This window comes from Cercospora kikuchii, assembly GCF_019650295.1.
Source record: "Cercospora kikuchii DNA, contig_00001, whole genome shotgun sequence".
Lineage (NCBI taxonomy): Eukaryota > Fungi > Ascomycota > Dothideomycetes > Mycosphaerellales > Mycosphaerellaceae > Cercospora > Cercospora kikuchii.
In genome coordinates, this window is record NW_025408582.1 from 4,501,218 (window position 1) to 4,517,868 (window position 16,651).

Sequence of the window (16,651 nt, forward strand, 5' to 3'; positions counted from 1 at the left end):
TGTATGGCAAATACAATAGTGCTTGGGGAATATGAATGAATTCCACGTTCCTCGGCAAGCACTTACAGCTGGCGTAGCTTTGTCGGCCAATATTGCAGAAGAAGCCGTCTTGACCACGATCGCAGCAGAGGATCACATCAATTTAGCCTTGATGAATGGCACAGACACCGTCGTTGTTGGCAGAGTCGTCTTTGCATCCACGCTCTGCGTCCATGCCAATCACTGTTGCTATTGAAAGATAGCCGCGAAGCGGGAATATGTGCGAATGTTGTACTCAGGACTCCCCGGGTGATTTTGGAACGGGCTACTGCTGCCTGTAGAAATGGGAAAGACTTGCGATATGGCTGTTCTCCTCTGCTAGTAGTAGAATCAGTCTGGGAGTGGTGCTAGTCGATCGCATGGAGGATCGAGTGGCCGCAAGATAACGAACTGTGGCTACCTCTGAATGCAACTACCTCTGAGTGCAAACGCAGGTCGCTAAGCCGATCAGCAAAGCTTTCTATGGATCGAGAGCCAATCTAGTTAGGCGCTTGCACTCAGAAGTCGTTGCATTCAGAGGTAGCCACGGTTGCTTCAGCCGAACGAGTGACCTCGCATGATTAAGACTTCTCGTGGCGATGCCTGTAGTATCCAGCTTCACAAAGACGCCAAGACATTCGGTGGGGGAATTTTCAATGGCACCAGATTGCAGAAAGGGCCACAATGTCGGCCTCTAGACAGCGGCGTACGCCTGCCTGTAAAATGACCTCTCGTTGCGGTGGTGACTTGGACAATGTTTGTGTGCATCAGATACAGAGGCGGAATGCCAAAGATAAAAAGTCGGCACAAGCCAAGCCCCGTGAAATTTTGTTCGGACACGCTGGACTCCAATGGTCAATCTGCGCGTAGAATGTACCAGGGGCGAAAGGATGTCTGCAATTTGCCTTAGGTACCCTGGCCCTCGCCTGGGCTTGGGTAAAAAGGCAAAAAAGTTGGTTCGAATTGCATCGTCCGTGAATCGCTGATGATCTGTTAGTTTTTTGTCCACTTATGATGATGCTAGGGCTGTTACTCACAACACGGGGCCCGTCGAATTGGCATTTAATTCAATTGAATCAGATGGCAACGACGGATTTTACCACTAAACCAACGATGCTTCGATGGAGAGTGCATGTTGCAAATCCAATATGTTGCTCCACCATCATTCCAGCCTAGGCAAGCGAGCGAGGACAGGCCGCAGGAGGGATCCACTCTTCGTGTTTGGTCTCACAGACTGTCGGTTTGTTTCGTCTCGGCTTCGGGGTCAGGTCACACAAAGTTGTTTCATCTCTTGGTCCGCCATTACCCAGTCCGTCTCTTCGCCATTCTCCTCTCTTCAAGCTCTCTTCTGGGAGCAGGATACTGCACTTCACCGTCCCAGTCCTCCAAACTCAAATATGGACTCCTCAACCAACTTTCCATCTCATGCAGTAACAAACTGGCATTCTCTCTCCCCAGAAACTCAGCCGCCAGATCCTCTGCCCTTCCGTCTGCGCCTCGAAGTTCGTGACTCTTGAGCACAAACACGATGTAGACAATCAAAAAGTCTCGACTGCTCGCCCGAGGGTTGTTATCCAAGAAATCGAACACCTTGAGTTCCCGCCGCAGGAACTGCTTCGCTTTGGTTTGCAGCTCATCCGAGGCAAGAAAGTCTTGCTGGGTAAAGTCTTTGTACTGAGATATACGGTTTGCGCCGATGTGAAGACTGGGAAGGCCTTCGCGGTAGACCCTGCGGCGGCGTTCGAGGATGTCGTCTATAGGCGGTCGAATGGGACATACGGCTCGCCTGGGCTGAGCGCGTCTACGGTATGGCTGGTGAGAATGCGTCGAGCTGGCTACCGGCCTGGTCGCGTCCTCCTTAGATGGGACATGGTAAGTCTTGTAGTCTTCTGGTCCACGCCAGTCGTATTGCACTTCCAGCACTGCAGCTTTGCAGAGAGGACATGATGACTGCTCTTGTAGCCACGACACCAGACAGAGGAAGTCAAAAGAAAGATGGTTGCATGGCGTGGCTACCGCTCGCTCGGTGATTGGTTCGAGGCAGATGGTGCAGGCATCCTGCGGTTTCTGGGAGGCGGCGTTGTTGCGGGTTGCAGTAGATGTGTTCGTATCGTCCATACAATTTGCTTCTATGATTCGATGCTCGGCGCGCCAGACCGTGTGGTAGACGGACAAAGAAAGGAGGGACTGTATGGTATACCAATCTTTAGACTCAGCTAGCGCCTGAAAGTTGTGGCGTCACTGATCTTGGCATTGCCCCTCCGCAACATCGAAAGCATGTGAGAAGCATTGGACGGTATACACAAGAAGTTCCCACTTTCCGACATCGAAAAGATAAGAACACTACATCATGGCAGCCAATTGTATCTTCTGCAAGATCATCAAGGGTACTTCCAAGCAGCCTGCGTCGTGTGACATTAGTGCTGAGTGGTGAACAGGTGACATTCCCTCGATGAAGCTCTTCGAAAGCGCAAAGACGCTGGCATTCCTGGATATTAACCCATTGGCGTAAGTCTGAAATGTCGTCTAAAGCTTTTTATCCAGAATCGAAGCTAATTCGTTTCTAGGTACGGCCACGCGGTATGTCTCTTCGCACCCCACCCACCGTGATGGCCGATGCGAACAACGTCCGAGCTCCAGGACAGGACAATCAACTCACACTTTCCAGCTCATCATCCCAAAGCACCACGGCGAGAAACTCACAGATATCCCTGATGACTCTCTCACCGAGCTCCTTCCTGTGGCCAAGGTCAGTCTCCTAGCCAGCAAGGCAGCTTCTCAACCTAATCTCATGTCCAAATGACAGAACATCGCCTCTGCCCTGCAAAAGACCCAAGGCCTCGAGAACTACAACATCTTGCAGAACAACGGCAAATTGGCTCATCAAGAAGTTGGCCACGTCCACTTCCACATCATTCCAAAGCCAGACGAGCAGCAAGGTTTGCAGATTGGTTGGCCACAGCAGAAGCCAGACATGGACAAGTTGAAGGCTCTGCTGGAGGAAGTCAAGAGTAAGATGTAGCGGGTTTGGGAAGTGTAAATATGGAGGTCAATTGAATGGCATGAGAATGTCTCGAGAAATACATTTTCATATATCACTAATGAACGGCTCACAGTAGGGACAGAACATGCCGGGCTTGACGCGTGCACACGCCAGCACAGCACAAGACAAGTCATTCTGAGCATCTCCGACCAGCTCAGCGCTCCCACACGCCTCCACCGCCTACTCGGCGACCTCATAGTTTTCAAACTTCTTGGAAATGCTTCCAGCAAATGCCCCCTCCAGGAACTCTGCAACCTGCTCTCCATCCATCTCCCTAAGATCAAACTTCTTTCCCTCATCGGTGATGAACGTGTCCGGAGTCTGACAGTCCTCGGATGCAGTGACACCTGCCTCGCTGACAGCAGGGTTCCGCTTCCTCGAGCGAAAGCTGTAGCCCGCTCCCGTATATGGACCATTGACGAGACACTTGAAATTCGTGCCGAAAGTAGTATCGGTTGTTCTGGTACGAGCGCAATTTCCACCTTCGTGGCCGCGAACTTCGAGATTCCAGCTATCGGGAATGCCGTAGAAGCCAATAGAGGGATAGCCACCTGTGGGAAGGCCGCAGCAGGACTGTGAGTAGGTGCAGTGTTAGCACGGAACAGCTTGTGGGAGGATGATTGAGAGAGGTGGGAAAGAAGACGGATTGTGCATACGTTGGGGTTTACGTTGGAGCAAACCGCGCGACGGGCATTGCCCGCCGGGCAGTTGTAGCCGCCATTGTAGCCATTCTGGTATGTGAAGAGGGCAATGTCGATGGCAGAGGCAGCTGCCGTGAGACCGAGGAGGATGAAGGTCTTCATTTTTGTTGGAAGTACGATGTTTTTGATCTGAACTGTCAAGAAAGGTACAGTTGATAGGATCAACAGATCCGGTCGCTATCGCTGGATTCTTTGCTGTCGCTGCTGCCCATGTTGGAAGGCATTCCTGACGACTTATATACCTGTTCGTCGTAATCCATGCGCTGTTTCCTCAATGTTGATCCCATTGCTCAGGATCGATCTCACAGCTCAGTAGCTCAGTAGGACTCTCCGAGCGAGAAACATGCAATGCAGACTGAACTCCTCGATATGCACAATTAGGGTTGTAAGAAATAAGTGCGACTGTCAGCCATAAACTGAACCTTGTGGTTTCTTGGCTCTTTGGTGGAATCCCTTCAACTTTGTGACAATGCAGGGCAAGATACTTGGCACGAATCCTCGACACTATTTCCATCATCAGACTGGCAGAACGTTCAAACGCTAAACCAGGTCACATCGGATACAGGACGTAGGGCTTTCGACTCGGAGGATCACGGTATCTTGGCATTGGTAGCTGCTGGCACGATACTAAGTAGCCTACAAAGTTCTCGACGGGCGATCAAAACTCTCCCTCTGGCCTCTGATGAATTCGATAAGCATTTGTACCTTCGGGTCAGCCTTTGAGTCCGACCTCCGCGCTTCGGCTTTCGGGCCTTGATCCTGAGCCCGTCATAGCCTTGTTGCCATTTCATACTCATGCAGATTTGTGAAGACTTCACCGAGGCACTGCCTTTGATTACGCCATCAGCGAAATCTCCTCGAAGAGTTCTCCGTTGGAGACGCTGACTTGTTGGCAGTGTCAGCCCTGGGTGGCGAGCTCCCCCCTCGATGCCATGCAAGAGGTCCAACTAGCAGCCATTCGAGTCTCTGACTTTAGTCGTCTGCCCAGGCTGGTTTGAGAGAGATCAGAATCTTGCGATAGGCTTTCAACACCTCCTCGACGGTGCTCCAAGACGCTTTACCCTTGAAAGCCTTCACAGTAGACAACATGGCGCGAATTGTAACGATTTCGGTGATGCCTGGCATTTGTGGAATGACCCTGTCAAGGTCTCCTCCTGGAAATATGCCACCACGGATGTTTCCATCGAAGACGTGCTTCATCCACTTCATAACATTCTTCCAATTTGTTGAAGAGGGCTTGATAGCGAGGCGCATCTTGGGTTTCATTGAATGGCCACGCTCGGCCAAGGCGTTGATTCCGCGAACGAACTTGTACAGTGAGTGGGGGTTGTAGTCCCATGCTCTGACATCGAACTTGTTCTCCTCGTAGTACATAGCCGTGGATTCGTTGGCAATTTGCTGATAGGTAGTTAGGAGGCCTGGCCGAGCATAACCGGCGTCGACGACTTGTATAGCATCCTGCTCGAGGAGGACCAATCTGTAGATTCTGCGAAACGTTAGCCCGCGTTGCATGATAAAGTACAACTCGATGTACCTGTTTCTTAGCTCGCCTGGAAGACCGAACAGTGGCGATGCATCCTGGCCATGGACCTCCAGGCTGCCGAAAGCTGGCTTTCGAGCTGGATTGGTCGGTCGCACCATATCGATGTTTGCTCTAGACACCCTGTTCGAGTCTAGAGAGTGACTCGGAGGGAGGCTGCAAGATGGCGCAAAATGTGTGCGTAGAGCAGAGATCTTGAAAGTCGGGTCAACCACAGGATTGAAATAGAGCAAGTAAAGAGGACGTCACCGAGATTGCTGCCATTCACCTGCGCGCACCGCAGATTCACTGCTCGATGTAGTAGTGAATGACATGTAATTCTGTCCTGCGCAGCTTGGTCAACATACTCCGGCTTCTCACTGGCAATTAGAGCCCTGGTACGCGAGTATTCGCTTGTGGGATCAGAATTTCGATTCAGCTGCGTGCCATTTAAAGCTTTGCGAGGGTCGATCGTAATCGTCGTATGATACAGTATGTACAGTGGAGAGGACCTGCTTGTTCGTAACCGGTCACCAGAATTTATACCACGCTTTGCCATCTTGCTTGTCGCTTGCAGCCTGGTACTGCGCATCCAATTCTTTCTCCTTTGCTGCCCGCCGCTCTTCCCTCAGTTTCTGTTTTCTCTCTTCCCTCATTTGCTTCTCCAATCTCTTCTTGTCAAGAATCTCCATTGCCCTGATCATGCCCTCCTTCTCCGATTGTCTCTGGTACAAGCAGTACTGATACATGCCAAACGCTGCTACGCAGAAGGATCCAACAGCCCAGTTGCAAGATTTCCAGACAGGCGCTGGAAGGAGAAGTCAGCTTGACCACAACAAACTTTATCCTCGCGGATACTCACTGCCAAAGATGGCCCTCGTTGCTCCTATCACCCCTCCCGCTCCCATTCCCTGCAACAAACTATCTCTTACGCACGGCGCTTTGTGTACCTCCGTGATAGGTCTCCCCGTTGTCAAAACATTCTTCAGATTGAATTCGGGCTCCTTGCCACCTGCAGTATGCTGCGTGCCGCCTGACATGAGATTGGCATTCTCGGGAGGTTTGATCGTCTGAGCCTTGGGATCCGTCTGCCATTGTGATCCCGAAAATGGCTTGTTCTCAGGATGCACAGTCAATGCCTCTTTGGAGAGGTCCTCCTTGGGCGAGGTGTTGGACTGCCGCGTATCGTCTGCCATGGCTGAATGGATTGCAGTCGCGAGCAGTCGCGATTCGCGAATCGATGATGCATGTGAAAATAGTGGCTGACTAAGCTCGGTTCACTTTCCTGATGCAAAAGAGCGCGTTGCATTGATGAAGGCGTCGCGTGTTCCGACGCGCTTTGACGCGAAGCGCTCATCTCGACTTCAACATCCGCTAGGAACAACGAGTCCACGCAACATCACCGCCGCCGTGCCACGAATAACGACAGAAATGACCACATAGACGAAATACGTAGCAGCCCGACCGGCTGTTAACCACACGACACTTTTCACCATGCCTGTTCGCCGCAAAGAAGGCCGCTCCAAATTCGGCGCCAATAAGTCGAATACACTCAAAGCAGGCAAGGTGCGAGTGGTCGATGCTTCGACACTTCGATCCTCCGAACAGACACAACAAAACGAACGTATAGAAGCCACGAGACTTGCCCACAAGATCGATGAAGCGCAAGGATTCGAGCGCTTCGAGGCGGGGAAAAAGCGCGTAGGATGGCTCATAAATATGCACAGTACCGCCATTGAAGATGAGAAAGTTCCTGGCGGGAGAGCTGCTGTGGACTTCTACTTCATTGGCGACGATGGGGAACAGTTCAAGGCGAGCGTCGAGTACCAGCCCTATTTTCTCATCGGCGTGAAGAAAGGGCGAGAGGCAGAAGTGGAAGAGTGGGTAAGAAGAGCCCATGAGGGGTTAGTCAGAGGGGTGGAGAGGGTCGAGAAAGAGGACCTGAAGATGCCAAATCACCTGCTGGGCTATCGAAGGACATTCCTCAAATTGACATTCGCCAATGTCACCGATTTACTGGCTGTACGGCGCGTCCTACTGCCAATCGCGGAGACGAATAAGAGCAAAGTTTCAGCTATGGACACATATGCTGAGGTGGCCAGTGCCAATGCGGGCTTCGATCTATTCGAGGATCATCACGAACTGGAGCGAGACCGAAGACCCGGTGGGATTGCAGACGCCAGCGATTTTATCCAGGATATCCGAGAATATGATGTCCCGTACCACGTTCGTGTGGTCATTGATTTGGACATCCGGATAGGAAAGTGGTACAGCGTGGAGGCGAAGCATGGACACATCACGTTGAGCTGCCTTGAAGATCGACTAACGCGAGCGGACCCCGTGGTTATGGCCTACGATATTGAGACGACGAAATTGCCGCTGAAGTTTCCGGATGCAGCTATCGACCAGATCATGATGATATCGTACATGATTGATGGGCAAGGTTTCTTGATCACCAATCGTGAAATTGTCTCTGAAGACATCGAGGATTTTGATTACACTCCAAAGCCTGAGTTCGAGGGACCTTTCATGATTTTCAACGAGCCGAATGAGGAAGCTGTGATCGAGAGATTCTTTAGCTGCATCAAGGAAGCCCGACCCACAGTTATGGTGACTTACAACGGAGACTTTTTCGATTGGCCTTTCGTGGAGGCGCGAGCGAGTGTTCACGGGCTGGATATGTACCAAGAGATCGGCTTCCGGAAAAACAGCGAAGATGTCTACCAATCTACGCACTGCGCACATATGGACGCCTTTGCGTGGGTCAATCGAGACTCCTACCTGCCACAAGGATCGCGAGGTCTCAAGGCTGTCACAGTTGCCAAGTTGGGCTACGATCCGGACGAGCTGGACCCAGAACTCATGACACCATACGCGCAGGAACGGCCACAGACACTTGCAGAGTACTCCGTCTCTGATGCCGTCGCAACCTATTATCTGTACATGAAATATGTGCATCCCTTCATTTTCTCCCTCTGCACAATCATTCCGCTGGGACCAGACGACTGCCTTCGTAAAGGCACAGGAACTTTGTGTGAGATGTTGCTCATGGTGCAGGCATATCAGAAAGGGATTGTGCTCCCGAACAAGCACGTGCAACCTCGAGAGGCCTTCTGGGAAGGACATCTGCTGGATTCAGAGACCTATGTTGGTGGCCACGTTGAAAGTATCGAATGCGGTGTGTTCCGAAGTGATATCCCGAATAATTTTGCAATTGACACCACAGCTATTGATGAGCTTTTGGACGGCCTGGACGCCGCATTGCGTTTCACAATCGAAGTCGAGGAGAAGAAGAAATTCGAAGATGTCGAGAACTATGATGAGATCAAGGCGCAAATCGTAGACCGACTGATGCAGCTCAAGACGACACCCAATAGGAGCGAAAGGCCACTGATATACCATCTGGACGTCGCATCCATGTATCCGAACATCATGACGACGAATCGATTACAGCCCGACAGCATGATTGACGAGGCGGATTGTGCAGCCTGTGACTTCAATCGGCCTGGGAAAACCTGTGACCGGCGATTGCCTTGGTCCTGGAGAGGAGAGTTCTTGCCTGCGAAGCGCGATGAGTACAACATGATCCGACACGCACTTGAGAACGAAAAGTTCCCTGGCAAATTTGGCGCGAATAGCGCTACTCGAGCATTTCAAGATCTGAGCCTCGATGAACAGACTGGCCATGTGCGCAAGCGATTGACGGACTACAGCAAAAAGATCTACCACAAAATCCACGAGACAAAGACCATCGAACGGGAGGCCATTATCTGCCAACGCGAGAACCCATTTTATGTCCACACAGTCAGAGACTTCCGTGATCGTCGATACGATTTCAAGGGCAAGCAAAAAGTATGGAAGGGCAAAACTTCTGAGCTCGAAAAAGCTGGCGCAGCACAAAGCGAGATCGATGAAGCGAAGAAGATGATCATTCTGTATGACTCTTTGCAGCTTGCACACAAAGTCATCCTGAACTCCTTCTACGGATATGTCATGCGGAAAGGATCACGATGGTATTCGCTCGAAATGGCCGGTGTGACTTGCTTGACTGGTGCCCGTATCATCCAAATGGCACGTCAGATTGTTGAGCGGGTTGGTCGACCTCTGGAACTGGATACTGATGGTATCTGGTGTATCTTGCCTGCAACATTCCCTGAGAACTTTGCCTTCAAGATGAAAGGTGGTAAAAAACTGGCTATCTCGTACCCTTGCGCGATGTTGAACCATCTGGTTCACGCCAAGTTCACCAATCACCAGTACGAAGAGCTCGTTGATCCCTCCAGTTTCAGGTACGAAAAGCACAGCGACAACTCGATTTTCTTCGAAGTCGACGGTCCGTATAAGGCCATGATCTTACCCACGTCGAAAGAGGAGGACAAGAACTTGAAGAAGCGGTATGCGGTGTTCAACGATGATGGCTCGCTTGCAGAGCTGAAGGGCTTTGAAGTCAAACGAAGAGGAGAGCTGAGGTTGATCAAAATCTTTCAGCAGCAGATTTTCAAGTTCTTCTTGGAAGGCAGTACACTCGCTGAGACGTATGGCGCTGTTGCCAAGGTCGCGAACAAATGGCTCGATGTCCTCTACTCGCACGGTAACATGCTTGCAGACGAAGAGCTGATCGACCTGATTTGCGAGAACAAAAGCATGACGAAGACACTCGAGGAGTACGGTGCGCAGAAATCTACTGCCATCACCACAGCAAAGCGTCTGGCCGGGTTTCTGGGCGAGCAGATGGTGAAGGACAAGGGCCTGAACTGCAAATACATCATCTCGTCGCGGCCAAAGAACGCGCCCGTAACCGAGCGAGCAGTACCGGTTGCTATTCTCTCCGCTGAGGACTCGATCAAACGTTACTATCTGCGCAAATGGCTGAAGGAGGATCCTGGCTCCATGGATCCCAGAGACCTCATCGACTGGGACTACTATCTTGAGCGCCTCGGCTCTGTCATTCAGAAACTCATCACGATTCCTGCCGCTTTGCAGAAGATCAAGAATCCGGTCCCTCGAGTTGCACATCCAGAATGGCTGAATCGCAGAATTGCTCAGAAAGAAGACAAGTTCCAACAGGTCAAGATGACGGACATGTTCCAGAAACAGCCGCTGAAGGAGCTGGATGCTAACAGGCAGCCGTTGCGATCAGGTGGCGACTTGGAGGACTTCGGTGCGACACCGATGTCGAAGCTCAAACCCGCAGCTGCCGCAAAGATTGTCGCGAGCCAGAAGCGAAAAGTCAGAGACGAGCCAATCGCGCCAGTCAATCCATTCGACAGCTTGCCTGAAGTCATGCCGAGCATCACGGAAGACTACGTTGGTTGGCTGAAGTATCAGAAGAAAAAGTGGAAGATCCAAAAGGCGGCCAGAAAGAGACGGCGGCAACTGTTCGGTGAGAAGAGGCAAGATGCTACCGATGCTATTGGAACTTTTTTCCGAAATCAAGCAGAACTACTGTATACCACAGATTGGCAAGTGCTACAACTCCGAGAGACCGACTCGCCTGGAGAAGTCAGAGCATTCGTGCTTATTGACAAAAAGGTACATCAGCTGAAAGTTGTCGTGCCCCGACAAGTATATCTCAACCTGAAAGAGGACGACCTACCTGACGTCTCCATCGATGGTGTGAAAGCCGAGAAGATCGTCAACCACACCTTGCCCAATGGCCATCCTAGCACGCACCTGTTCAAGCTCACTATGCCTGAGCAAGTTTACGTCAAGGAGATTGAGAAGCTATCGATGCTTTTCAACCACTCTAGCGTAGAGGGTGTGTACGAGCGGCAGGTGCCTCTTGATGTGCGTGCGATGCTTGAGCTAGGATGTGTCTGCACATTCGACGAGAGCCAACGAGGGGTCCTGGGCAAAGGTCTGGAGCAAGGATTCGATCTTTCGACCCTACGAACGGTGCCACCAAAGAAGCCATACATGGCTTCTGCGAATTTCAGCTACCTGGCCCTGTACCACATTTCAGCTGGGGATAGACAGATCTATGCTCTGTTCTCGTCAACGAAAGCAGACGTAAAAGTCATTGTACTCAACCGGGCACGCAGTGAGCAGGGCATGCCAAATGTGGATCGCATCTACGAAGAAATGCTCGCTCGCAAGCTTGAGCAGACTGGTGGTCAACCTTGGCAGACGACCATTGAGTACCAAGAGAGCTTGCACTTCAAGACAGTTCAGGTGACAACGCAACGACGGGCGTTGCAAGAACTCGGAGACGCCGTCAAGAAGATGCAGAAAGAAGAGACTTTGCCAATCATGCTGGTGCTGCAATCGCATTCCGCGACGATGCTGATGCATGATCTGCCAATTCTGCAGAATTTCCCGTCGTTGAGATTGAAGCCGGATGAGACTGACAAACAACTTCCCCCTCTGGGGTGGCAATCATTCGTTGCGAAGAGACTGGTCAACCACTACCTCGATCTCGGCTCCTGGGTAAACCATTTACTGGAATTCGCTCGTTATGGAAATGTGCCGCTCTGCAACCTCGAAGTCGACGACCCCCGTTTCCTGATCGACATTGCATACGCGCGCCGCTTGCAGAAGGAGAAAGTTGTGCTCTGGTGGTCACACGATGCAAGACCCGACCATGCTGGCCATGAAAAAGACGACATTTTGGGTGGAATGGAAGTCGTGGAGATGCCTTCTGTCAACAATCCTGGCACCTACTCGTCAGTGTGCATTGATCTCAGTGTCAAGAACTTGGCGATCAACACGATCCTGTCTTCTGCTGTCCTGAACGAGGCAGAGGGTGCAGGAGGAGATCCATTAGGCGTCTCTGGTGCTGGAGCACAAGAAGATGCCTTGGACGAAACTTCGCATACGATCCAGTCAGAAAATGCCTTCGCCTCCGCGGGCATCAACGCGCTTCGTGAAATGGTCCGCTCATGGTGGTCGGAGGCTTGCGACGCTGGTGGAAGCAGTATGGCCGATGTGCTAGTGCAGCATCTTGTGCGGTGGGTCGAATCACCATCTTCTCATCTTTATGACCGAAATCTGCACTACTATGTGCAAGTCATGTCCCGGAAGGCGTTCCAGCAGCTCATGTCTGAGTTCCGACGAGTTGGCTCGCACGTCGTCTTTGCGAACGCCGGCCGATTGCTCCTGCAGACCAGCAAGGCAGAAGTTGGGAATGCATATGCATACAGTCAATACATCCTCAAGACAATCTCGACCAAGCCAGCCTTCCACTTTCTGGATTTGGCGATCACGGAATACTGGGACTTCCTTGCTTGGTATGACGAATTCAACTATGGCGGTAAGGGTTGTGTGCAGGTGGTGGAGGAGGATGAGCAGACGCTTGACACGATCATGCACTGGCAAATTGCCACATTCCTGCCATCCATCCTTCAGCCTGTGTTCAATCAATGGGTCGTCGAATACATCGAGCTCATGCACGGCCGCAAGCGACCGGCTGGAATCACCAACGGTGCGACACCACGGGCTACTCAATTACCTATCCATGCGAGCATTTTTAACTCTGAGAAGGATGACCAGACTACGCCAGGCACGGTTCTGCAGAAGAGATTCTCGAAACCACTGTTGAAACAGATACAGCAACTGATCAAGCGGCAACGGACTGAGGCCTTGCACGAAGAGCTCCTGAGCGACTGGACTTTCCCTACAATGCCTGGCTCACACCTCAATCCGCAGAACCCTGCACTTGAGCTTGTAAAGAGTCTCATGCAAGTCCTATCTCTCGACAAAACTATCACACTCGAGGCGCGTTTACTGCGTAAAGACCTACTTCATCTCTTCGACATTCGCGAGTTCTCATCTGAAGGAAGTTTCACCAATCCCAGCAGTAGCCTCTGTCTGAAACAGCTATCGTGCCCAGAATGCTGCGTTCCGAGAGACATCGACCTATGCCGCGATGTCGATCTCAGTGCGCCCTCGTCCTCTTCGAACGAGGTCACTCTGGCACCAAACTGCGACAACTGTTCGAATGTCTTCTCCCGACTTGTCATCGAAGAGCGTTTACTCGCGGATGTCAGCAAGTTGAGCCTGCAATGGATGAGCCAGGATTTGAAGTGTAAGAAGTGCGCAAGAATTCGGACGAATGAGTTCATGGAACATTGTGCTTGCGCGGGAGAGTGGGTGGGAACAGTCGACAAAGGGAAGATTGTGAAGGAGCTGAGAGTCTACGAGAACGTGGCTAATTATTATGGGTTGAGGATGCTGGAAAATGTGGTGAAGGGGTTCAAAAGTGGAATCTGAGGAGCTATGAGCTGATGAGGAATGGACATGGGCGGTTACTGTTTGCTTTGGGATTGCATTGCGTGGAACTGCGTGTACAGTGGGATTTGCAGTCGGCATGTCGAGGTGTCTGGCGTTCTCCAAGAATTTGTGGATGTCCATAGGCATATTGAATGACAGAAAGAGCTCAGCATATTCAGAGCACTACCAGTTGCTTTCAAATTCAACACACCACGCTCCTCAGCCCGAACACCTCAAACAACCGGCGAGGCACTCTGAACCACTGATTACTGACCACGGCGACAGACGTGCCCCAGCTTCGGCGACTAGATGTGTTGTCGTAGTGAAGAGCATACACAACAAGCGGCCGAGCAGGCGAAAAATTCGAATACGAAACGGCGACCGATGCCCAAACCACCACTAGTCAAACAGTCACACGATGTGCATCACCATCGAATAAATTGCGTGCTCGCACTAACTATCCTCTACCTACAAGCTCCAAAGGCGCCAATAACAATGCAACAAATTCGTGGCGGTCGTCATAAGTTATAAACATCGGCCGTTTCTCATGCTCGCTCGCTACCATACTTTACTTTTTCGAACTCTCATAATCGCCGTCTTACGCTCAACCTCGCCGTTCTCATGACGCAAAAAACACTAGAAGCCTCCCCCGCTTGTGCTGCTGCTACACTCTTCAAGGTCTTCTTGTCCCAAGGCTTAAGGATTTACCAGACATGAGTTCCCTTGCTTCTGGATCCGATTCTCAAGACTTCGCCGATGCTTCGCCCGAATTTGCGGAATCGGGATTGTTCGCTCTTCAAGCTTGCTGCGACCTCTTTGGCGGACTTGCTCATTTCGTCGCGGAACATGACCGTGTTGGGAGTAGGTGGTGGCAAGAAGGCACTGTGTCGCTTTGGGTTGAACAGCTTCGGAGGAGAGAGGCTGTCGTCGGTGAAGTTCGATGACATCGAGTCCTTCTGACGATGATCAGACACGCGCATTACTGTCGCTGAAGCTTGCTTGGGAGGACTGTCGAGCAAGACTTCTTGTGGCATGGAAATCGGTCCTCCGGTCTCGTAGACGCGGTCGATGTATTTCTCTTTGATGAAGCGGACGAGTCTGTCGATGTCGGCTTGGGTGCTCATGGCGCCTAGGGAAGCTCGGATGACACCAAGAGGCTTGCCTTGGAACTCGGCTTGAGGGTCGGAGCACTTGTGGCCATAGACGAATGCCTCTTTGAGTTCGGATGGAGACCAATCGAGGTATGTGGCTGTTCCTCCTGGGTTGCATAAGGATCCGGAACGAACCATGATGTCTTCGTCATTGGCCTCCTTCTCGAAGTCGAAGTACTTCACAAGTCCGCCGCGGTCTTTCTGGATGTTGAAAGCGATGGTCGCTCCTTGTGTGGTCGTATCACCAAAGGTAACGCCTCGATCCTTGTAGATCTTTACGACAGGCATGCCGTTTGAGTGACGAAGAGCAGAAAGATCCTTATAAAGCTTCTTGGTCAAGCGACTCGTGTGTGTGGAGATGGTCTTCATGGGAGTCGGGCCATAAAGCTTGCGATGTACATCGATGGCATGGTCCAGCTCGAAGATTTGGCGAAGAGGGAGAGTTCCATCTTCAAGGCGTTCATGTAAGTGCATTGATCCTTTCTGTTGGACCCAGGAGTCATTGACAGCGATGACCATCTCGACAGTGCCGCCTCCGAAATACTTGCGCGACTCCATTACTTTCCACGCAGATTTCTTGACGATGAGGCATCCTAGGTAGGGCGCGCCGAAAATTTTGTAAAAGGAGAGCGTAACAAAATCTGGTGCTGAGGCTGCGTCGGAAAGATCAAGCTGAGCAGTAGATGTGTAGGCAGCGGCATCAAGCAGGACATAAGTGTGAGCCTTGACACGGTTCCGTATCCTTGGCGCCCTACGATTGCTCGTTAGTTGGGACGACCATGGCCAACACTCGAGTCAGCGGACTTACCATTCGAGAGGCAGACGCTTTCCGGTCATGTTCGATTGTGCGGGGTACGCGAATAATCCAATGTCGTTGGGCGACGCACCGCCCAAGCCTCTACTTTCAATCCAAAGCTCTACTTCGCGGTCGTTACGGAAACACCTATGCATTCTGGTTCCCTCTCGAACTCCTACTACCGAAGTATGGGCATCCTTGTGGTAACCGTACCACCAATTCTTCCCCTCTGGCGCTGCAGCATAGTCTCGGAAGCAGTCATGCACCAACTTGACAGCTGCTGTCGTGTTTTGGGTGAAGATTAGGTCAAAGTCTTGCGGATCGGCGTTAAAGAACTCTAGCGCTTTGAGGCGTATATCTTCTACCCTTTTCGCTGTGAGCTTTGAGGGTCCATGTTCTGAATGTGGATTGCCATACAGGCTATTGGTCATGTCTTCGCAAATGGCAGTGTTGAGCGATTTGGCTGGTTGCTTCAGAAGGATCAGCTTGTGCTAGGTAGGAATCTCCATTTGGGATTGACGCCAGGGTCTTACAGTCGCTCCCGCATGGTCAAGATATGTTTTGCCAGCCAGCTGCGGATACTCGACTGGTAGTAGCGATTCAATACTGTCCTGCACATCTAGCTTTGAGTCTCGTTGCGGCATGGGTCGCTCGACGGGCGTGCCGTCAGATTTGGTAACGGATGGCATCTGTGAAGGTATGATCTGCTGGGCTGTACGACGATTGAACAAGGGATCGCTGGAAAGCAAACGCGCTGAAGCAAGGTGAAGGAAGACTAAAAAGGGCGATTGCTGCTGCTGTGAACAAACCACGGAGCCTTTGACTTGCTGAAAGCGTTGACTATGGCTAGAGCTTGACCCATGATCGGTTGTGAATAGTTAGCATGGAGCCAGGCTGTGAGCGATGCTCGAGTCGCGTCGAGCGTTGCACAGGGCCCTGCCGTAGTTGCGACACCATCCTCGCTGGTCTCGCTGTGCCACTGAAACGGCGCACGATCGAGAGCAGTAGTTAATGCAGTATAGGAATGGCGAAGTGCGCGCCGAGCGGAGTATAGCCGGACCGTTCGGTGGATGTACGTATTTGTGCTCAAGCACAGCTGGGGTTCGCGATGTTAATATTTCCCTGGTGGAGCTAAGTCCGCTGATCGGCCATGGAGTTTTCACTTTGTCCGAAAATCGACAAGACGTGTGCAGCCCAGATGTTGTTCTGGCCATA

The 16,651-nt window shown here is 51.5% G+C and overlaps 7 protein-coding genes across 7 annotated transcripts; 2 read left to right on the top strand and 5 right to left on the bottom strand.

The window, feature by feature from the left end:
- Nucleotides 1-1,320: 1,320 nt before the first annotated feature.
- On the bottom strand, nucleotides 1,321-2,136 carry CKM354_000176100 (uncharacterized protein; the record flags this gene model as incomplete). The annotated part of the gene is made up of 1 exon (XM_044796893.1): nucleotides 1,321-2,136. One exon carries the CDS (start codon nucleotides 2,134-2,136, stop codon nucleotides 1,321-1,323), a length of 816 nt encoding a protein of 271 aa, XP_044652828.1.
- Nucleotides 2,137-2,368: 232 nt separating this feature from the next.
- On the top strand, nucleotides 2,369-3,040 carry CKM354_000176200 (uncharacterized protein; the record flags this gene model as incomplete). The annotated part of the gene is made up of 5 exons (XM_044796894.1): nucleotides 2,369-2,405; nucleotides 2,457-2,526; nucleotides 2,586-2,598; nucleotides 2,687-2,767; nucleotides 2,825-3,040. The coding sequence occupies 5 exons, from the start codon at nucleotides 2,369-2,371 to the stop codon at nucleotides 3,038-3,040; spliced, it is 417 nt and encodes a 138-aa protein (XP_044652829.1).
- A 201-nt stretch (nucleotides 3,041-3,241) lies between these two features.
- Nucleotides 3,242-3,864, bottom strand: CKM354_000176300 (uncharacterized protein; the record flags this gene model as incomplete). Its single annotated transcript, XM_044796895.1, has 2 exons — nucleotides 3,242-3,634; nucleotides 3,718-3,864. 2 exons carry the CDS (start codon nucleotides 3,862-3,864, stop codon nucleotides 3,242-3,244), a joined length of 540 nt encoding a protein of 179 aa, XP_044652830.1.
- An 870-nt stretch (nucleotides 3,865-4,734) lies between these two features.
- On the bottom strand, nucleotides 4,735-5,403 carry CKM354_000176400 (uncharacterized protein; the record flags this gene model as incomplete). Its single annotated transcript, XM_044796896.1, has 2 exons — nucleotides 4,735-5,248; nucleotides 5,297-5,403. The coding sequence occupies 2 exons, from the start codon at nucleotides 5,401-5,403 to the stop codon at nucleotides 4,735-4,737; spliced, it is 621 nt and encodes a 206-aa protein (XP_044652831.1).
- Nucleotides 5,404-5,811: 408 nt separating this feature from the next.
- Nucleotides 5,812-6,477, bottom strand: CKM354_000176500 (uncharacterized protein; the record flags this gene model as incomplete). Its single annotated transcript, XM_044796897.1, has 2 exons — nucleotides 5,812-6,089; nucleotides 6,144-6,477. 2 exons carry the CDS (start codon nucleotides 6,475-6,477, stop codon nucleotides 5,812-5,814), a joined length of 612 nt encoding a protein of 203 aa, XP_044652832.1.
- Nucleotides 6,478-6,775: 298 nt separating this feature from the next.
- Nucleotides 6,776-13,489, top strand: CKM354_000176600 (DNA polymerase epsilon catalytic subunit; the record flags this gene model as incomplete). The annotated part of the gene is made up of 1 exon (XM_044796898.1): nucleotides 6,776-13,489. One exon carries the CDS (start codon nucleotides 6,776-6,778, stop codon nucleotides 13,487-13,489), a length of 6,714 nt encoding a protein of 2,237 aa, XP_044652833.1.
- Nucleotides 13,490-14,125: 636 nt separating this feature from the next.
- CKM354_000176700 (uncharacterized protein) lies at nucleotides 14,126-16,125 on the bottom strand (the record flags this gene model as incomplete). The annotated part of the gene is made up of 4 exons (XM_044796899.1): nucleotides 14,126-14,153; nucleotides 14,198-15,391; nucleotides 15,449-15,906; nucleotides 15,970-16,125. 4 exons carry the CDS (start codon nucleotides 16,123-16,125, stop codon nucleotides 14,126-14,128), a joined length of 1,836 nt encoding a protein of 611 aa, XP_044652834.1.
- Between the last annotated feature and the right edge of the window lie 526 nt (nucleotides 16,126-16,651).